The following is a 19,272-nucleotide window of genomic DNA, read 5'->3' on the forward strand; positions in this document are numbered from 1 at the left end:
ACCCCGCTATTACTGACCTCATGCCTCTGTTGAAACTCTGACATGTCCAGTCTGATGAAACCCTGCAGCACAAAGAAACAAGGAGAGTCGTTTAGTGCTTTCTGAAGAGCTCAGAGGTGGTCTTCCCATGAGCTAAGAGGAACAGCCTCCTTGGGCAGTAAAGGCAGAGTGCCATTTAGGTTTGTTCCATATACCATGCAGGGCATACCCAGGTTTGCCACCAACTGTGCACTCAACAAAGAACTGCAGTCAATCCAGGTTTCCTGAGCAAGCGTGCACAAATGCTACCCGCTTGGGGTACCTTTGGGAGAGAAGAAGGATAAAAATAGAACAAACAAATGCCTGGATTTATCAACACCTGTTTATCATGCCCAAATTCAAGTTTGCAGTTCAAGGTGTACACCTAAACAATGCAACATACTGAGGGAAGGCTGAGGGGAAGCTCTGACCCATGGGGCACAGTCCATGAGAAGTTCCCAGAAGAATGCCAGAAGAGCCATGCTGGGTCAGGCCCAAGAAAAGCCACCCAGTCCAGCACTCTGTTTCCACAGTTGTCCACCAGTTGCCTATGGAAAGCCCACAAGCAGCAGGAGAGAAAGGTAGACTTCTCACCTTCCATGGCTCCCCTGCAACTGTATTCAGAGGTAGACCTCTGCTGAACCTGGACGTGGTACACAGCTATCCTGACTGGTGGCCACTGGTAGATGTCTGTTCCTCCATGAATCTGTCCAATTCCCCTTAAAGCCACCCAAGCTAGTGGCCATCACCATACATCTTGCGATAATGAATTCTACAAACTAATTACATATTATGTCAAGTACCGCTTCTGTTTGTCCACCCTAAATCTTCTGGTATCGGGTACACTGGATGATCCAAGTTCTACTATTATGAAAGAAGAAATGCTTCTCTCTATCCATTTTCTTTATGCCAGGAATAAGTATCAATTATGTCCCCCATAAGTTGCATTTTTTAAAGCCCAAAAGCCACAAACACCATTCCTCATAAGGAAGGTACTCCAGCTCTCTGATTGTTTTGGTTGCCCTCCTTTGCATTTTGTCAGCCCAAAAAATCCTTCTTGAGGTTCAGGAACCAGAACTGGACACAATATTTCAAAAGTGGCCACTCCACAGAATAATACATGGCAACCTAATATCAGCAATTCTGATCTCAGTCCCTTTCCTAATGACCCTAGCATAGAATTTGCTTTCTTCATCATTGCTGCACATGCTGTTGATGACTGCACTATGATCCACCACCACAACCCCAAGGTCTCTATCCATATCTGTCATCAACAATTCAGTCCCTGAATATGAGAAGTTGGGGTCTTGTACTTCAGTGCTGACATTGAACTACATCATGCTGCCCACTCATCCAGTCTGAAGGGGTCCTTTAGGAGTTCCTCAAGTCTGCTTTTGTTTTAACTGCCCTCAATATTTTGGAATTATCTGCAAATTTGGCTACTTCGTGGTTTACTCTCAACTCCAGATCTTTTATGAACAAGTTGAAAAGCACCACACCAAGACAGATCCTTGAACGAACCTGCATTTGACTCCCCTCCCCTGTAAAAACTGCCCGTTTATTTGTTCTCTCTGCTTCCTGTTCTTTACCCAGTCATGAATCCATAAAAGGTCTTCCTTCTTATTCTATGACTGCTAAATTTAAATCTTTGTCAAAAGATTTTTTGAAATTCTAGACTCACAGTGCCAATGGGATCACCTCTACCTGTAGGATTTACCTTTGCAGGATCCGCACTCATTCTTTGCAAGTAGGCACCTTATTAATCAATGTGACAATATGCCTCCCCTCCCCTCCCCACCCTACCCCACCCCACCCACATATCAGGAATCAAAATGTTCTGTAGCATGCCTGGGAATAATTTACATTTCAGCCTAGAGCCATTTCTGATCAGACAACAAAAAATGGTGAGTATTTTATCCCACAGGAGGTAATCCAATGACACAGCTCTATAAACCTGCTCCAAAAGGTTGAGCTATATTCTTAGAGCAAAAAGCCAACCCACATTTCTCAAGGGTGTAATCTGCTATGGGTTTGGTTATGATGACCTTTTCCTTGAAGGAACAACACTGATGAAAACGGCAAACTGAAATAGAACCTTGCAATTTAAGAAACAGAATGGCTGTTTGGTACTGCTACGAAATGTATCAGTAGGGAAAGAACAGCATCAAAATAAATGAAAAGTATTATAGAGTCAGGCTAAACGAAGTCCTCAGGTGATCACAGCAGTGAGATAACAGTGTTATGGAATGTAGAGGTTAACACCCTAAGGGCGCAATCCTAACCCACTTTCTAGCACCGACATAAGGGCAATACAACTCTGAGGTAAGGGAACAAACATTCCCTTACTTTGAGGAGGCCTCTGTAGGATGCAACACACATCTAATTGGCACCACTATGCCAGTGCTGGAAAGTGGGTTAGGATTTGGGCCTAAAACATCCTCTAATCTGCAAAGAGCTGCAAGCTGATTGCTTGCAAATGATGAATGTGCCATGTCTGGAGTCATGCCTTCATCCACTCTGGTGTTAAATGGCAGGGATCGACATTTCTTCAACTAAAAACAGGGTTGGCAAGACATAAAAACAGCAAAAAGGCACAGGTCCCACTGAATGAAAAGGAGCTGCACAAGAGCACAGAAGTAACACTCCCCTTGAAGGATGAAGTTTGCAGTTGCAGAATGCTGCTGGATGGTCAAGGAGATGGCTGTGGCCAAGAACGCCTCTGCACAGCTTCAGCTAGAGTGTCAGCTGTGCCCCTTCTGGCAAGGCAGACTCGGGCAGTGTTAACACCTCCTTCACCTGTCACATTAAGACAGGATTACTGTAATGTCCTCTTCATGGGGATACCCCTGAAAAGCATTTGGAAACGTTAACCGTTCCAGAATGTGGAAATACGGCTTCTGGCTGGGGCCTGTGTTGGGGAACATGCAACACCAACTGCATTGCAACCGCCCTGGTTATCAGTTTCCACGCTCAAGTCAAGGTATTGCTTTGACTTTTAAAGTCCTAAATGGTTTGCAGTTGAGGCTACATGAGGCACCATCTCCTTCCCTATCCATTTGCCACTTCCATTTGTCAGCTGAGGCCTTGCTTGGTGTTCCCTCCAAACTGGGTGTGATGTAGTTCAGATCTTCCTAAACATTCTGAAACTCTCTGGAGATCTGTCTGGTCCTCTTGTTTGTAGCTTTTTGGCACCTGGCAAAGATGTGCTCGTTTCACCAGACATTTCAGTTGTTATGATCATCCTTGGCCCCAGTTGTGTGACTGGTAGGATCCTCTCTATGATTGGCTTTAATGGCTTTATGGTTTCATTATTGTATTCTTTGTACTTTATTTTTGTTGTTGTAAGCTAACTTGAAGGGTTCTAAGGCAGGGTAAAAATAATTAAATATTATTTATCATAATAAATAATTACGGGTGCAATCCTAACCCCTTATGTCAGTGCTTTCCAGTACTGATATAAGGACAATGCAGCTCTGAGGTAAGGGAACAAACATTCCCTTACTTTGAGGAGGCCTCCTTGAGTGACACCCAACTGCAGGATGCAGCACATGTCCCATTGGCAACGCTATGCCAGTGCTGGAAAGCACTGACATAAGGGGTTAGGATTGTGCCCTCAATATCATAGGTATTTGTGATTAAAGGGCAAAATGGGGGCAAGGAGGTGGGTGCTGGTTGTAGAATCTGAGCCCTGCTCTCCATCTCTACCCTACAGCATCTCAATCTAAAAAGGTAACAAGGCTGGCTCAAAGAGGGGCTGGACAAAATGCAAGGCAGTTCCATCAGCTCCTTGACCATCAGAATGTGTCCACTGGATTGGCTTTCCAACATGGTTTGAGGCATCATTTGTAAAAACACATGATGATGTGACCTCTGAAGTTTGACACAAGAAAGTAGGTACACTTGTTTGGTGTCACCAAGAGGGGCCAAAAAACCACAGCGTAGCCATGACAAGCCAAAGCTGTCCATTGCTTCTGTGGGCCAAGCTGCCATTGTCCCCCTGCCACCAACAAAATCTCTGAAATACTGAACTCATTGCACAGAATTCCATACAAATAAGAGGAAACCTTTTCACATCGAGATCTTATTAACAGCATTAATTTTACTGTCACTCTAACCAAAAAGAGAGCTTTTCAGAGTTTCAGACTGTTCAGTGTAGGTGAATATTATATTTCTTGCAAACTCAGTTGCCTAAGGCTGCAATCCTGCCACACCAAGAATGGAACTCCTGCCAGAGACGGGCAAGAACTATTGTGTAATAAACCATTCACATGCCAGGACTCTTGGTGTACTGGGTGAAGGTGTTTGAAAGAAAATAAGTGGTAGAGATGACCCACCCATCTCTCTCAAAGGAAGAAAGATGCACGAGGTATGAACATCCCCTGATCTGGGGCAGTCATAACAACCAGAGTTCTCACTGGTGCCACCTCTCACTTTCCTATGTGTAAACATGTCCCTATGAATATGGAGCAGGACACTGGAGAGCAGAAGATAAGAAATGAAGCTGACACTGCATTAAGAATCTAGCACAGGGCCAAGACCCTGGTCCACTGACTGGCTAGATTATCACAACTCAGCCAGAGAAAGATACAAGCACTGAAGAGGAACCTTTCAGTTGGCACAGAAACAAGCTCTTTACGGCAATCTCTTCTCTAACCTGCCAAAGTTGTACCTCCCCTCAACAGTATTTGTCACATTGTGACCTCTCTTTGGCACACTAATTACCCAAATAACAACCAAATTGATTAGCCACCAACAAACCGCATGTTTTGTGCATGCCAATGAATTAGTGTAGCTTGTTTGTCCTTGGAGGACTCTGACGCTTGATGCAGAGCCAGTAGCCTCACTGGTAAGGACAAAAATAAAAATTAAACAGTACTGAGTTTTGCCTTGGAAGCCTAGAGGTGTGGGGGGGGGGGGGACCTCTGTGAAGTTCCAAAGCTTGCAGCATTGCAAAACAAGGAATCAATACCATAACCTTGGACATGGCAGCATTTTTCAAATGACTATCATGTGGTCACTCACTCACAAAAACTTGTTGCCTTTGTGGATTCAAACTACAACCAGCAGAAGTTTCATATCCAAAGGAATTTCCAGACAGATCGATGTGAATAGTAAGTTTAAATTTTATGATTTCTACGTGTATTTCTCTATCTCAGACTTTGAATTTGGACCCTGCAAATCTCCTATGTCTGCTACAGGCATCCCAACACTTTCAAGAACGTCACACCAGTTGCTTCTGCCTATTTCGGTTCCTTGCGAAATCCCAGTTCAGGGAACGCTGGGCTGAATATTTCTTGGGCAGCAACAAAGGGGCACCCTGAGAAATGGCAGAAATTTGATGATGGCAGCATCACTAGGCCTCTGCGCGACCCTCCACCCACCAATTGCTCCCACAAATCACATTTCACCTTTGCAACTCACCTGTCTGGCTTTCTACCCAGATCTCTCCAGCCTCCATGTGTTTCCATGCCTCCATGCTTGCTATCTGCCTGAACTTGCCTGTTCCTCCTAGGGGCCTGTTTGCTAGGATTCCTTAGATGTCTCTAGGCTTCCCTACACTCTTGCCTCTCCATCCATCAATCCACCTCCCCTTTTCCAGGACTCATTGGATATGACACTACCAGGATATGACACTGTAAGGCTGGTCAGTCCTATTCTGAGGGTTTGTTTTTGCTCAGGGTCTAAAAGGAATATATTCTGAGGCCAACCATATCCAAAACTCTAGTTCCTTTTACGATCTGTAGGGAGATCAACCCAGAAGCAGCTCCAAGGACTGAAATGTTACCAGGGATTCCATCCTATGCTTCCTGGAACTCTTGGTCTTACATGTACTGATGCTTGGGGAAACCAGGCCGTGTCATTCAGAAAACAAAAATAATTACTTGCCTTCTTGACATCTTTGTGCAGGTACTTGGCTGTCTGCTTGGCCAACTCGGTTTTACCTGTTGAGGAAGCAGGAAAGAAAGAGGAGGGAAATGCCGTGATATGCACATGTCTGACTGAGCCACTGATTGTGGACTGATTCCTGTGAGAGGCATTGCAATGCTGCTCCTGCCCATACTGACTGCCAGGAAGTGTAGGAGGCAAGTGGAAAGAACCCCTGGTTTCCAGAAGGCTGATGCCAATGTGAAGAGGAGCTATAGTGGGGGCTTTGTGGCCCAGGGCTCCTCACATTACCCAAGATGCAGGAAGGAGCAGTGCTGAAGTGGCTCCATGCCATAATGGCAGTACAAGAACTGGGCCTCTCTTTAAAAAACAAAACAAAACTAGCTTGCAACATGGGAGCTCTGTGATCTTAGTACTACTGTTATGCAGCTCCCTAAAACATTCGGTTTTATGTGTTCCAAGTACGTAGAGTCCCCAGGAAGACTCCAGCCCAGGAGCTGACTGGGGCCAGACCAGCTGAGCAAGCTTCAGTGGCCTCATCGTGACAGGCAGAAGCACGTATGTGTGTTTGCTGCAGTGCACCTCCATTCTGGTTGATCTGAAACAGCCCCCCTGAAACTGCAGGCAGCAAAAATGTCCCAGGAGCAGAACGGGGTGGAGGGGGCCCCGTCCGCAGCAGTGCTCTTTTGGCTGGTTCCTGGTTGTCACTTTTAGGCCTTAATTTATACCTCACTTTTCAGACTGGACAGGCTCCCAAAGCAGCATTCAGTAGAAGCATTTATTGCCAATGGAACAAGGGGCTGGCTGACGTTAAAGATGCCAGCCCACAGAAGCAGCCCGTTCTTCAGATCCCTGATAGTGGAAGCTGTTCCCCAGAAGTCTCCTGAGAACAAAACTGTGTAATGACATGCCCATGCCACTGAAGGCTGAGCCAACCAGTGCTGCACTGAGGATGGAGGCAGATCCTGCTTTTGCTGCCCCAAAGCAGTGCTCCACTTTCTACCCTATAATGAATGGCTGATATTCACTTCTAAGGGGAAAGGTGCAAGAGGGAGGCACTACTCATGGACATCATTCGGAAGGGGCTAAGCCTGTTCCTTGGCCCATATATTTCCACACATAGGTTTCGAAGTGCCATTTGGGAAAGGTGGAGTGATCTCCCTAGACACAATTCTTAACTGTGGCAATTAGTGGGATGTTTTTGCAGGCTGAAGTCAGAAAAACCTGAAGTCAGACTAGATAAGATAGACTATATTATAGAGGCATCTTAGACAAATTTCAAAAGGAAGGCAACCTCCCCCCACAAGAATATCAAATGAATTTCCTGAACAATGGTACTTCTGAGGAAGGGGGGTCACTTGCACTGGTCTGGCCAAACAACCTCAAGTGATGCCTGTTGCCATGTCCTTGACTTCAAGACAAGGAGTGGATTTTCAGGGAAATGAGATATTCTTTGTTTACTGGATTTATATGCAAGATCCATCGTAAAACCCAGGCATGAAGGCAATCAATAATTCAAAGCACATATTACCAAATAAATCTACACTGACGTGGTATCTAAAAACATGCTGGCCCACAATAGTCTCATCCCTTGCTAGTCATGTATCTGCAGGAACACAGGTCTGATGGGGCTGTGGCAGGGTGCCCTGAAGGTCAAAGGGCACTCCAGGTTCTGTCAGACCTGAAGAAGCCAGAGCAGACCTCTTGGGATGAGAAGTCTTTCCTCAACCCTTTCCTGCCTTTTCTTCTCTTGTCACTGACAGGGGCTGCCAAGTCCTGTAATTGCTTCTTTGCCAGGACCCCTATAAGCCGACACTTTCACTTCTTCAACTCTCGGCTCACAACTCTCAGCTCATATTTTGCCAAAACCCTCCCTTGGTCTGTACTCCTGGAGTGTATCTGGGTGAGTTTTAGGTTCCAAGTAAAGAAGGTTTCATTTGTCCAAGCCTCTGACTTCCACTTTATTGTCAGATGCTATATCAGCTTTCATAATTTAAACTGCCCTGTTTTTAGAACACCAATGCTTCTTTTCACATTAGTTTAGCGTTGCTGGTGTTGATCTGCTATTTTTATCATTTTGTTGTGCTGGAATATTTAAAGCTGAATTGTTTTCTTTTTCCTACTGTATGCTGCCTCAGAAGTCCCTTAATCAGCTGGGATGTAAATCATTCAAACAAACTTCTGAAACGTCTCTTTCCCAGTCCTGTCCTCTAGTCCTATTCCCGGTCTCAGAAAGCCAGTTTCTGATCCTGGTTTGCCAGCCAGCTGCAACCCATGACTTATCCAGTTAGGCATCACCCAAGCTATAGTTAAGCTTCCCTGACCATGGACTGCATGTCATATGACTCGAGTCAATATCTTACGCCGGGGTCTCCAAACTTTTCAGTACAAGGGCCACATTGTATATTGTATGCCTTGTTGAGGGCTTAAAAAAAATCAGTTTTATAAATGAATGAATGAATGAATGAATGAATGAAATTTATTTATTTAAACAGGTATTTATATACCGCCTTTCTTTGGTCGTCAGATTTCTCCTTAAAACGGCCATGGTGCCAGAGGTTTGGAGGATAGCAAATGTCACATCGATCTTTAAAAAGGGAAGGAGAGGAGACATGGGAAACTATAGGCCAGTCAGCCTAACATCTGTTCCAGGTAAGATGGTGGAATGCCTCATCAATCTTAAAACACACAGACAAACAAGCCTTGCTGAAAGAGCATCAGCATGGCTTCTGCAAGAGCTCTTTGAAAAGGTCAACAAGGATGTGGATGTGGGAGAACTTGTGGATATTATATATTTGGACTCTCAGAAGCTGTTTGACACGGTCCTCACCAAAGGCTGCTGAGGAAACTCCACAGTCAGGGAATTAAAGGACAGGTCCTGTCATGGATTAGGAACTGGTTGAGGACCAGGAAACAGAGAGTGGGTGGCAATGGGCAATTTTCACAATGGAGAGAGGTGAAAAGCAGTGAACTCCAAGGATCTGTCCTGGGACCGGTGCTTTTCAACCTGTTCAAAAATGACCTGGAGTCAGGGTTCAGCAGCGAGGTGGCTAGGTTTGCAGATGACATCAAACTTTTCTGAGTGGTGAAGATCAGAAGCCAGGGGACATCCACTAAAATTGAGTGTTGGGAGTGTTAGGACAGACAAAAGAAAATATTTCTTTACTCAGCGTGTAATTGGTCTGTGGAACTCCTTGCCATAGGATGCGGTGATGGCATCTAGCCTAGATGCCTTTAAAAGGGGATTGGACAAATTTCTGAAGGAAAAATCCATCATGGGTTACAAGCCATGATGTGTATGTGCAACCTCCTGATTTTAGAGATGGGCTATGTCAGAATGCCAGATGCAGGGGAGGACACTAGGATGCAGGTCTGTTGTTATCTGGTGTGCTCCCTGGGGCATTGGGGGGCCACTGTGAGATACAGGAAGCTGGACTAGATGGTCCTATGGCTTGATCCAGTGGGGCTGTTAAGAACATATTACCCTGCTAATAATTACCCTGCTAATTGGGTAAGAGGCACTTTTTCAAGTGGGTGCTCCTTTTTTAGCAGGGGGAGAGTAACTGGCCCACCTCACCCCAGCAGTGTCTGTTCTAGTGGCTGTCTGCTGGCATTCATTTGCATCTTTTTAGATTGTGAGCCCTTTTGGGACAGGGAGCCATTTAGTTATTTGATTTTTCTCTTTAAACCACTTTGTGAACTTTTAGTTGAAAAGCGGTATATAAATACTGTTGATAATAATAATAATAATAATAATAATAATAATAATAATAATAATAATAATAATAATATTTATATACTGCTTTTCAACAAAAAGTTCACGAAGTGGTTTACAGAGAAAATCAAATAACTAATGGCTCCCTGTCCCAAAAGGGCTCACAATCTAAAAACATGCAAAAAAACACCAGCAACCTGAAAAGACACTGCTGGGATGAGGAGACCAGTTACTCTTCCTCTTCTAAATAAAAGAGGAGCACCCACTTGAAAAAGTACCTTTTACTCAGAGTAGGCCCCACCTTTATTAAGATATTGTGCTGTATTCACTACTGAAACTGGTGCATCATGACTCCAAACCAATGCGCTACTACTGCTTGGGTGGGATCAAGCTGAGCACCTAAGAATTGGGGTGGGGGACAATGATGACAAAATAAGGGGGTTAAACACCTGTCTCTGACTTGGCCTATCCTGAGGTCTCTAGTTCATGTATATCAGTTTCTCTTTCTCCACCACACACACAAAAGGCCATCAGGCAAGAGTAGGGGTGTCAAACATAAGGCTCAGGGGCTGGATGTGGCCCCCAGAAGCTTTTCATCCAGCCCTCAGGCTCTCAGTTGCTGAGCAGTGCTGAGGTATTAACTGCCAAAACGGCAGCCCACATGAAAATTGGGCTTTCCCATAGCTTGAAATATGATCAAAATTTGCGTATTTTCTCTTCTGTCGTTTACAGCTGATGAGTTTCTTTGCAAGAACAGTGTGCTGATTTCTGGCCATCAGCAGCTTAACGATGTCATTTTCTGCTTAATGATGTCATTTCCAGCCCTCAGCAGGCACCCTGAATGCTAACTCTGGCCCTCTGTATGAAACGAGTTTGACACCCCTGGGCAAGAGACTTGACTATCGGCTTTCCTGCTTCACTTCACGTAGAAGAAAGATACCAGCTTTACCTATTCCTGATGATCCCAAGAAGAGGAAAACCAGTGGATGCTCCTCATCGTACCAGCCATTTTCCTTTCTCCGGATGGCTGCAATTGAAACGCGACAAAAACAAAGGAAGGGGTTATATATCTGGGTACATAAAAGAGGGAAAGGCATATAAATCAATGACACAACAGCAAGTATAATTATCACTAAGTATACACTATGTTTTACTGCTCTCTGCCCACTCAAAGTCCTCGCTACCATTAGAGCTACCTAATTTGATTAGCCGGCAAGGCCCCCAGAGATACCTAATCAGGTTAGCATGGATTTGGAAAGCTGCCCAGAGCAGATTTCGGATAAAGTTTTCCAGGATGTGCACTCAGGGTTGCCAGGGAAACAGGAGAGAGGATGGACACTGAATGAACCAGAAAGGGACCCACTGGGTGGAGTGGGAGGGGAGGTTGGGGAGAAAGAGATCCAAGAGACTCAATAGCTTTCCAGCTTGTAAGCTGCACTACCTTTGTGTACAAAGAACTGGCAAAGAGAAGCTGGCTGCAACTTTTGCAATGATGGGAAGAAAGGTCTGAATTCAAGGTCACAGTGGCCTTGAGCAGACACTTGAGCTGCCACAAATATCAACAACAGAGTAAGGGAAAGATGCAAGGGGGATGACAGGAAAAGAGGGACCACGGGATGGATTTCAGTTGACCAAACACAAACGAATCCTTTCTGCAGAGCAGCAGAACTGAAATTTGCTGGGTAGCCCAGCCCACCTGACTGGCCAACCAGGGACAGTTGTGTTTCTTGGGCAGCTGCAGCTCCCAGGGGCTAATTAGCACCCGGGTCATAGTGGTGCATCCTTAAATTGCAGGACACATGCAACGCAATGCTGAAAAAGTCAATTGCATGAAATGAATCTACTGGGCATGGGCAAATGAATAACATTTGCTTAAATGTAATGGATAGGCTGTTTTACACCATACACCAATGCTCTTACGTTCACCATAAGAGAACATGGCATTTGGAAATGGGGGTGCTGGAGGCAATGCTGTCACTAGGGTCTGCATCACCTGGTGCAGGAGGCCAAAGCGCCATCCCCATGATGGACCTCTTCCCATGCAATGAGCAGGGCAACACCCTGAGTGCTGGGTGTGGTGAAGTGCCATCATGCTGCCCCCACTGGTTTTTTGGCTATAACTTCTGATAGAATAGAGATATTTCATTGCATTCCACATCAAATTACACATCGTATGATATATAACATGATAGTATTCAAAAATACCAAGATTTTAAAAATTTTGGCCAGTAGTGGTGTCACCCTGTATGTGTTACCTGCTGCGGACAGCACCCCCTAGCAACACCACTGGCTGGGGGCCAGGGAAGAGCAGAGTCAAGTCAAAATTGTTTATTGTATTAGCTAATAGCCATCACAATGAAATAAAATATATATAAGTCCAGGTGTACATCAAAATACAGACAATGATGAAATGAAATCAAAATCAGACACAAGGCACCTACACCCATCGTATTAAAGAATCCCCTTTACAGTCTACCGCTAGGGAAGAGCAGAGAAAAGAGCATTGCTACACCCAGGGGAAAGGTTCCACAGGTTATTGGTGAACATGCAATATATACTCATGCATAAGTAAAAAAAAATTATGCCTTAAAATTGACCCTGAAAACATGGGTCAAAACCGGTTGATAAAAGCTTCTAAGAGCAGCTGCCTTGGTGAGGTGGAGGGGACAGGGTTGAGAAGCAGGATGCCGGGGGGGGGGGCATGATTTAAAAAATAAGCCAGTTTACTTACTAGTAATTGTTTTGAGGCAGTAACAGAAAGCAAATAAGCAAATACAAAAAAGGAGCCGTTTTACCTTCTCCAAACAGGAAGAGAAGTGAAGGCGCTTAGGAGAATTGTCTTTATGAGGGCTGCTGCTATGGAAGTGCTGTGAGGAACTCCTCACAACTCCCATAAGCTTCTTCATCTCCCTTCCTGTTTGGAGAAGAAGGTAAAATTGCTCCTTTTTGGCTTTCTGTTGTTGTCCCCGAACAATTACTAGTAAGTCATTTTCAAAGAATTTCACGCAACACAAAGTTTTACCCTCGACTTATTCATGAAAGAGACTTACACACGAGTACACATGGTACTTCTCTGATCCGGACTCTACGCCTCTACTAATGCAGCCCAATGCATGTGCTTTTTCATTTCATTTTATTTTTTTATTGTTTTGCAGTTGCATTATTATGTTGGTTCATGTTCAGCTTGTTGTCCATGAAGACACCCAGATTCTTTTCACACAAGCTTCTGCCAAGCCCGGTTTCCCCCACCCTGAACTTGTGGCTCTGATATTTTTCTTCCTAGCCTAGGGCAGAAATGCAGCGATGCGCAGCTAAGGCTCAGTGGTCACACATGTGCTTTGCACACAGAAGGTCTTTGGTCAGTCTTTGGCATCTCCAGTTTGAGGGACCTCAGATAACAGGATTCTCAGAGGACCCCTGGGGAGCATCTGCCAGTCAGAGGAAGCAATTCTGGACAGGGTGGACCAATGACCTAACTTCACAAGCCATCGCAGCATCATGAGTCACTTTTTTTAGACTGGCCTATCAAAATACTGAAAGGTACAGATGCATCTAGGAGACAGACTGCTATGTCTCAACTAATGAAGGCCTTCCCAGTTATCCCACTCTGTCTCAGACAAGCAATCTTCCTTGCATAGTTCTTCTTAAGGCAGTGGTTCTCAAACCTTTTGCACCGGGACCCACTTTTTAGAATGAGAATCTGTCAGGACCCACCAGAAGTGATGCCATGACCAGAACTGACATAATCAAGCAGCATAATCATAATAAAATTTTTAACAACCCTAGGCTGCAATCCTACCCACACTTACCCAGGAATAAGTTCCATTTACTCATCGTTAGAAGCATATATATGGTAGCCTGTTAAAAGTACAGATGTGTCACATTTCCCCAAATGCAGTCACATACCATGGCAGCATCAAGTCTAATATATTAAAAATAAAATATTGAAATGAATGGGGACCCACCAGAAATTAGCTCACGACGCACTTAGTGGATCCCGACCCACAGTTTGAGGAACTCTGTCTTAAAGGGTTATTCCTGCTACACTGATCGCAAAAGCATTTTGCACATGCAATTTTTTTTAAAAGTCCTAGAAAATGAATCTCCGTATTGTGCTGTAAGGTGATGGGTCACCACTGCCAAGAGCTCACCTGCAAGCCTGCTTTTTAAAATTCTGCAAAGACCCTTCTCGGCAGTTGTCAGAGGTCAGCAAGACAAGAGATGCAACATATTATATCTGACAGAAGCACTACTTAAAGGAGGCAAAATGCCAAGCATCAAAGGAATGACAAGCAAAGATATTTTTTGTGATAGCAAAATGGAATAATGGAAGCAGGGGAAAGAAAGGCAGGTGGAACGAAAAGCAGAGAGCAAAGGAGAGTCACTGGTGAGTGGAAGTGCAGCTGTGCACCTGTGAGAGAAGGGCAGCACAGCTGGCATGTGCAGAAGCTTCTAGATACAGGTGGATTCTGGACAAGGACTCAGTAGCTGACAAAACCCAACTCTCCTGGGTATCCAGCATAGGATTTTATGGAGAATCTCAGACTTCATTAAGTGAAAAATAAGCATGAATTTTAGGCCTTACAAGTGCAATTCCCTCTTTCATAGCAAGCCTCAGTTTCCCATCTGTGCAGTGGAAACAACAGAGGCTTACCTCATAGGGCTGTTGTGACAGCAAGGCAGCAAGGTTCTTGGCTGATGAGAAGTGCTTAATAGAAATGTGGTTTTTGGCACAGACACCTACAAATGTGGAGCTAAGAAAAGCAGACATGCCCTCATCGGCTGGAACTACGCTCGCACCACTGGCAGAGGAAGCAGAAAGCATCAGTTAGCAGCACAACAAACCCTAGCTGACATGGTGGCATTTAAGGTGTCACTCTCTTAATATCCATTTGTATGGTTGCATCATTAATTTTTCATTGCTGGTCCTGCAGGGAATCCAGATTTGGGAAAGAAAGTCCCTCTGCAGGCTGTGCTCCTCTCACCCTACTGGAAAGATTTGCAGAGGATTCCAACACAGCAGCCATCACTAAGATCCCAAGTGGAAACTCAGGTGAGTGCTTGATGGCCAGAGAGCAGTCCTGCAATGCCAGGTTGGGTTCCCGCATCAGGGCAGACTCCAGCCATCGCTTTTATTTTGCCATCTGTAACAGCAGAGCCATCATGCTGGGTCTCCAAGAGGCCTTTCAGCTTGCTATTGAACTGATAAATTCACTGTATTACTTTACACAAATCAATACCCCAGCAGTTATCAGGGGTTGACGTGACCAAAATTGGTTTCAGCCAATTTGTGAGTGTAATAAATGTCCATTTATCAAATCAATTCATTCTGTGGGGTTTCTTGGCCTGGCTGCACTTGTGATGATACCAAAGAGGTGATGTCCTTTGTGCATGAACCAAAGGCCAACTTCACCCCTCGAGTCAACATATTGGTATTTGAGGGGGCTGCCAGACTTTGCCCACTGCTCACAAGGTAAGCACGGCCCTGGAATTAATTGGTCTTTTTAAAAAGTTTAATGTTCTTATTAGCCACCTTGTGACAATGTCATGAAAGGTGGGGCAGGAATGAATGAATGGACTGGTTATTGTCCTATATGTGCCTCACCACACTTGAGGTCTTCTGATGAAACCCTGCTCCAAATTCCATCCCACGAGGAGGGCCTCCTCTGTAGCGGTGCCAGTGCTGTGGACATCTCTACCAAGAAAGAGGTGAGTAGATTCCCTTCCTTAACCTTCCAAAAACAGGTAATTTTGCTTAAATTCAGTTGACCTTTGAAAATGATTGCTCCTTCCTTTTGGCCCTTACAAAGATATAATTGCTGCATCGCTTTTTGTTAGGTTCAAAGTTTTTATTCTTGTTTAGGTTTACTGTGTATCAATTTATGGACATTTTTAGTTTGTGAACAATTTTTGAAAATACAGGTCCAGCCTTATTATACATGGATTTTTTATACGCAGATTTGACTCAACAAGAATGGCCCCTGCAAATGAGAAGGAATGTGCTGATCCCTGGAGAAGGGGAAACATGCATCCCTTTAAAATCAGTTTAAAAAACTGAACAGTCTTTTAACAATAGCCTCCTTAATGAGAGAGAGAGAGAGAGAGAGAGAGAGGGCAGCTGGCTGACAATTCATCAGTCCTTCTCTCTCCAGGCGACCCCTCCCTTCCCCCTGAGCACATGAAAGAAAGGCGATCACTTTGTGTTGGTGAAGGGAGGGGCTGAGTGAAGCGCCTTTCTAAGCGCTTGGTGGACGACTGATTGATGGATTGTCTTCTTAAGGACTCTTATCTTACATCACAAAGGTCAGCAAGGCTGTTTTTAAAACAAAGAAACTTTGTTTTTTAAATTGACTTGCTATAGTGCGTTTTTCGCCATCCATGTGAGTGCTTGGAACAGAACCCACGCAAATAATGAGGCTAAACTTGTAATATTAAAAAGCAGTAAATATTTTTAGAATATTAAGGCAGAAGCAGGGCTGGTGTGCCATTCCTTCTCAACTAGAAACAGTTCTGCAAGGAGAGAACCCAAATCTCTGGTACGTCCTCCCCCCCCTCTAAAGATAGCTGTCCCCTACACCTCCCCCCCCCAGGTTATTTTGAAGTATCACAACTGAGGAGCAAGACAACTGAATGGAAAAATCAACAGGAGAGCACAGCAAATGCCAAGGCTGCACCTTCTTCACCCAGAGACATCAATTTTTTTTCCAGAAGCAGCACTGTCCCCTATTCCACTCCCACTGCTCCCCCATTCCACTCTTATACATGGCAGACGTTGAGAGTTCAGCTTCCCCATCCCATTTAATAACTCAAAAGTTTGCTGCCAATGACATTTTGCTGCCTGGAGTGAAGCACCAAATGGCCCCCCTTCCCTTCCTTTTTCCCTCCCCTAAAGTCACACTCCTAAATCCTTCTTTCTTCTCCTTTTCAATTAGAGAAGGAAGAGGAAAAACAAAAGCCACTTTGGGTGTCCATCTGGGAGAAAAACAGGGTAAAAACTGATTAAATAAATAAGTAAATGAGGTGCCATTTTGCCTTCCTTCCTCCCTCTGCAAGCAATCTATGGCAAAGGGGCTGGGAGAAGGTGCTGTGCTGTCCCTGGAAAGTGCAGGAAAGTGTCCCCGGAAAGGCCAACTCTAGGAGGAAGATGGCTCCATTTTTGCAGGGAAGGAGATGTGGAAGGGGCACTGCTCCATTCCTCCTGAACTCTTAGAGGGAAACAGAAGTGACCAGGGATGAGCGGGAGCAAGACAGGAGCCTGTTCTAGAGACAACGCTTTTACATAACAAGTGGGACTGAACAGGAGCAATACAGCTCCGATATGGGCTTCTCCTGCTGGATCCCAGGGAATCCATGGAAACAGAGACAGCAAAAGCCTCAGTTCCATATTCCAGACTCGGTTCCAAACAACCAGACGGTTTGCCCAATAGCTCTCAAATCCCTACAGCCCCAAAAGGAAGCCACACAAAAATTAATCTTGCAACAAAATGAAAAGCTGCTCTTTCTCCTCCTCCTCCTCCACTTTCAGTGATATGGCCAGGGGGCAAAGGGGACCCCACCACAATCAGGAAATACAGCCAGGGCATCCTCATTTGGCAACACTGATCTTGGACTGAGCCCCACAGTAGTACAAGGAATGGGCAGCAGACCAGTGGCCACAGTGCCAAGAATGCCCCCCACCTTCTCTAAGTTTAACAGAATGGGAAAAGAACTGCATGCAGCAGTACAGAAAGCGCTGGTGCATCCTTGCTTTCCAGTGCAATATTTCCAGGCAGCTGAGTGTGCCTGGGCCCTTATAATTCAATCAAGGGAGTGTCCATGCAGGCAGCTGCTCTAATGTGCCCAAGCACCACCTGTGTCAGAGAGGCCCTGCCCATTAATCAAAGCATCCTAATTAGCCCCTGCTGCTACCTTCAGGCATGGCCTTTCTCTAAGCAGGGCATGTGACACTCACCCTCTCCACCCAGGGCCTGCCACTCGGAAACGATGCTCAGTGCAGGGCTGGGACTGCCTCCTCACCTGAGTTCACCAGAGTCTAGAAAGTTGTTCCTGTAAAATATTTCTATCCTGACTTTCTTCTCCAATAGGAGACAATCAAGGAAGCTCACAAAAAGACGTTAAAGCCATTAAAGAATACAGACCAACACAACACCCGCAGAACCCACAGTAAAGATAAATAGATCAGGCGCCACAAAAGAAGGCAAAGCAACACAGCAGACCCAAACAAGGTCCTACCCACTAAGTAATCAGCAAGTCTTCAGTTGCCTCCAGAGTACTGGCCAAGATGTAGCCAGCCTGATCTCCATTAGCACAGAGTTCCATTGGGGGTAGGGTGACCATGGAGAAGGTCTTTTCTCCTGTTGCTGCCAGCTGGTTGTCCAATGATGGCAGCACACTCAAGAGGTCCCCTGCTGTCCTCAGGGATGGAGCAACTCATAAGGGAGAAGGTGGTTCTCAAAGTACCCTGGTCCTAGCTTATTCAGAGCCTTAAAGGTCATAACCGGCACCCTATGCCTCAGCTTGCGTCCTGAGTACACTTCTGTACTGCAGTGAGTCATGGACTCTCCGCTCACAACAGGAGAGGAAACTGAACGCTTTCCACATGCGCTGCCTCCGACGCATTCTCGGCATCACCTGGCAGGACAAAGTTCCTAACAACACAGTCCTGGAACGTGCTGGAATCCCCAGCATGTATGCACTGCTGAAACAGAGACGCCTGCGTTGGCTCGGTCATGTCGTGAGAATGGATGATGGCCGGATCCCAAAGGATCTCCTCTATGGAGAACTCGTGCAAGGAAAGCGCCCTACAGGTAGACCACAGCTGCGATACAAGGACATCTGCAAGAGGGATCTGAAGGCCTTAGGAATGGACCTCAACAAGTGGGAAACCCTGGCCTCTGAGCGGCCTGCTTGGAGGCAGGCTGTGCAGCATGGCCTTTCCCAGTTTGAAGAGACACTTGGCCAACAGTCTGAGGCTAAGAGGCAAAGAAGGAAGGCCCATAGCCAGGGAGACAGACCAGGGACAGACTGCACTTGCTCCTGGTGTGGAAGGGATTGTCACTCCCAGATTGGCCTTTTCAGTCACACTAGACGCTGTGCCAGAACCACCTTTCAGAGCGCGATACCATAGTCTTTCGAGACTGAAGGTTGCCAATATATATATGCCTGGAAACAGACCAGCAGTCAGGGCAGCAGAGTTGACGTGAAGGGAGGGCACCGTGATGCAGGTATCTTGTTGTCTGGTGTGCTCCCTGGGGCATTTGGTGGGCCACTGTGAGATACAGGAAGCTGGATTAGATGGGCCTATGGCCTGATCCAGTGGGTCTGTTCTTATGTGTGAGAGGGAAAAGAGTATCTCTCCATCCACTCTATCCTTCACTTTGCATAATTTAGTATGTCTCAATCATGTCCCCCATCAGGCGCCTCTTTTCTAGGCTGAAGAGGCCCAAACGCCGTAGCCTTTCCTCATAAGGAAGGTGCCCCAGCCCAGTAATCATCTTAGTCGCCCTCTTTTGCACCTTTTCCATTTCCACTATGTCCTTTTTGAGATGTGGTGACCAGAACTGGAAACAATACTCCAGCTGTGGCCTTACCATCGATTTGTACAACGGCATTATAATATTAGCTGTTTTGTTCTCAATACCTTTTCTAATGAT

The 19,272-nt window shown here is 45.5% G+C and overlaps 1 protein-coding gene across 1 annotated transcript in view; it reads right to left on the reverse strand.

Annotated features, from left to right (window-relative positions):
* The window catches only part of CLPB (ClpB family mitochondrial disaggregase), a 107,672-nt gene that overhangs the window by 15,596 nt on the left and 72,804 nt on the right, over positions 1–19,272 (reverse strand). The window contains exons 8-10 of the mRNA XM_066619900.1: positions 10,569–10,646; positions 5,905–5,960; positions 18–62 (exon numbers count right to left, since the gene is read on the reverse strand). Coding sequence (XP_066475997.1) covers positions 18–62; positions 5,905–5,960; positions 10,569–10,646 — 179 coding nt within the window. The remainder of the gene's footprint in view (positions 1–17; positions 63–5,904; positions 5,961–10,568; positions 10,647–19,272) is intronic.

This window comes from Tiliqua scincoides, chromosome 3 (assembly GCF_035046505.1).
Source record: "Tiliqua scincoides isolate rTilSci1 chromosome 3, rTilSci1.hap2, whole genome shotgun sequence".
Classification (NCBI taxonomy): Eukaryota; Metazoa; Chordata; class Lepidosauria; order Squamata; family Scincidae; genus Tiliqua; species Tiliqua scincoides.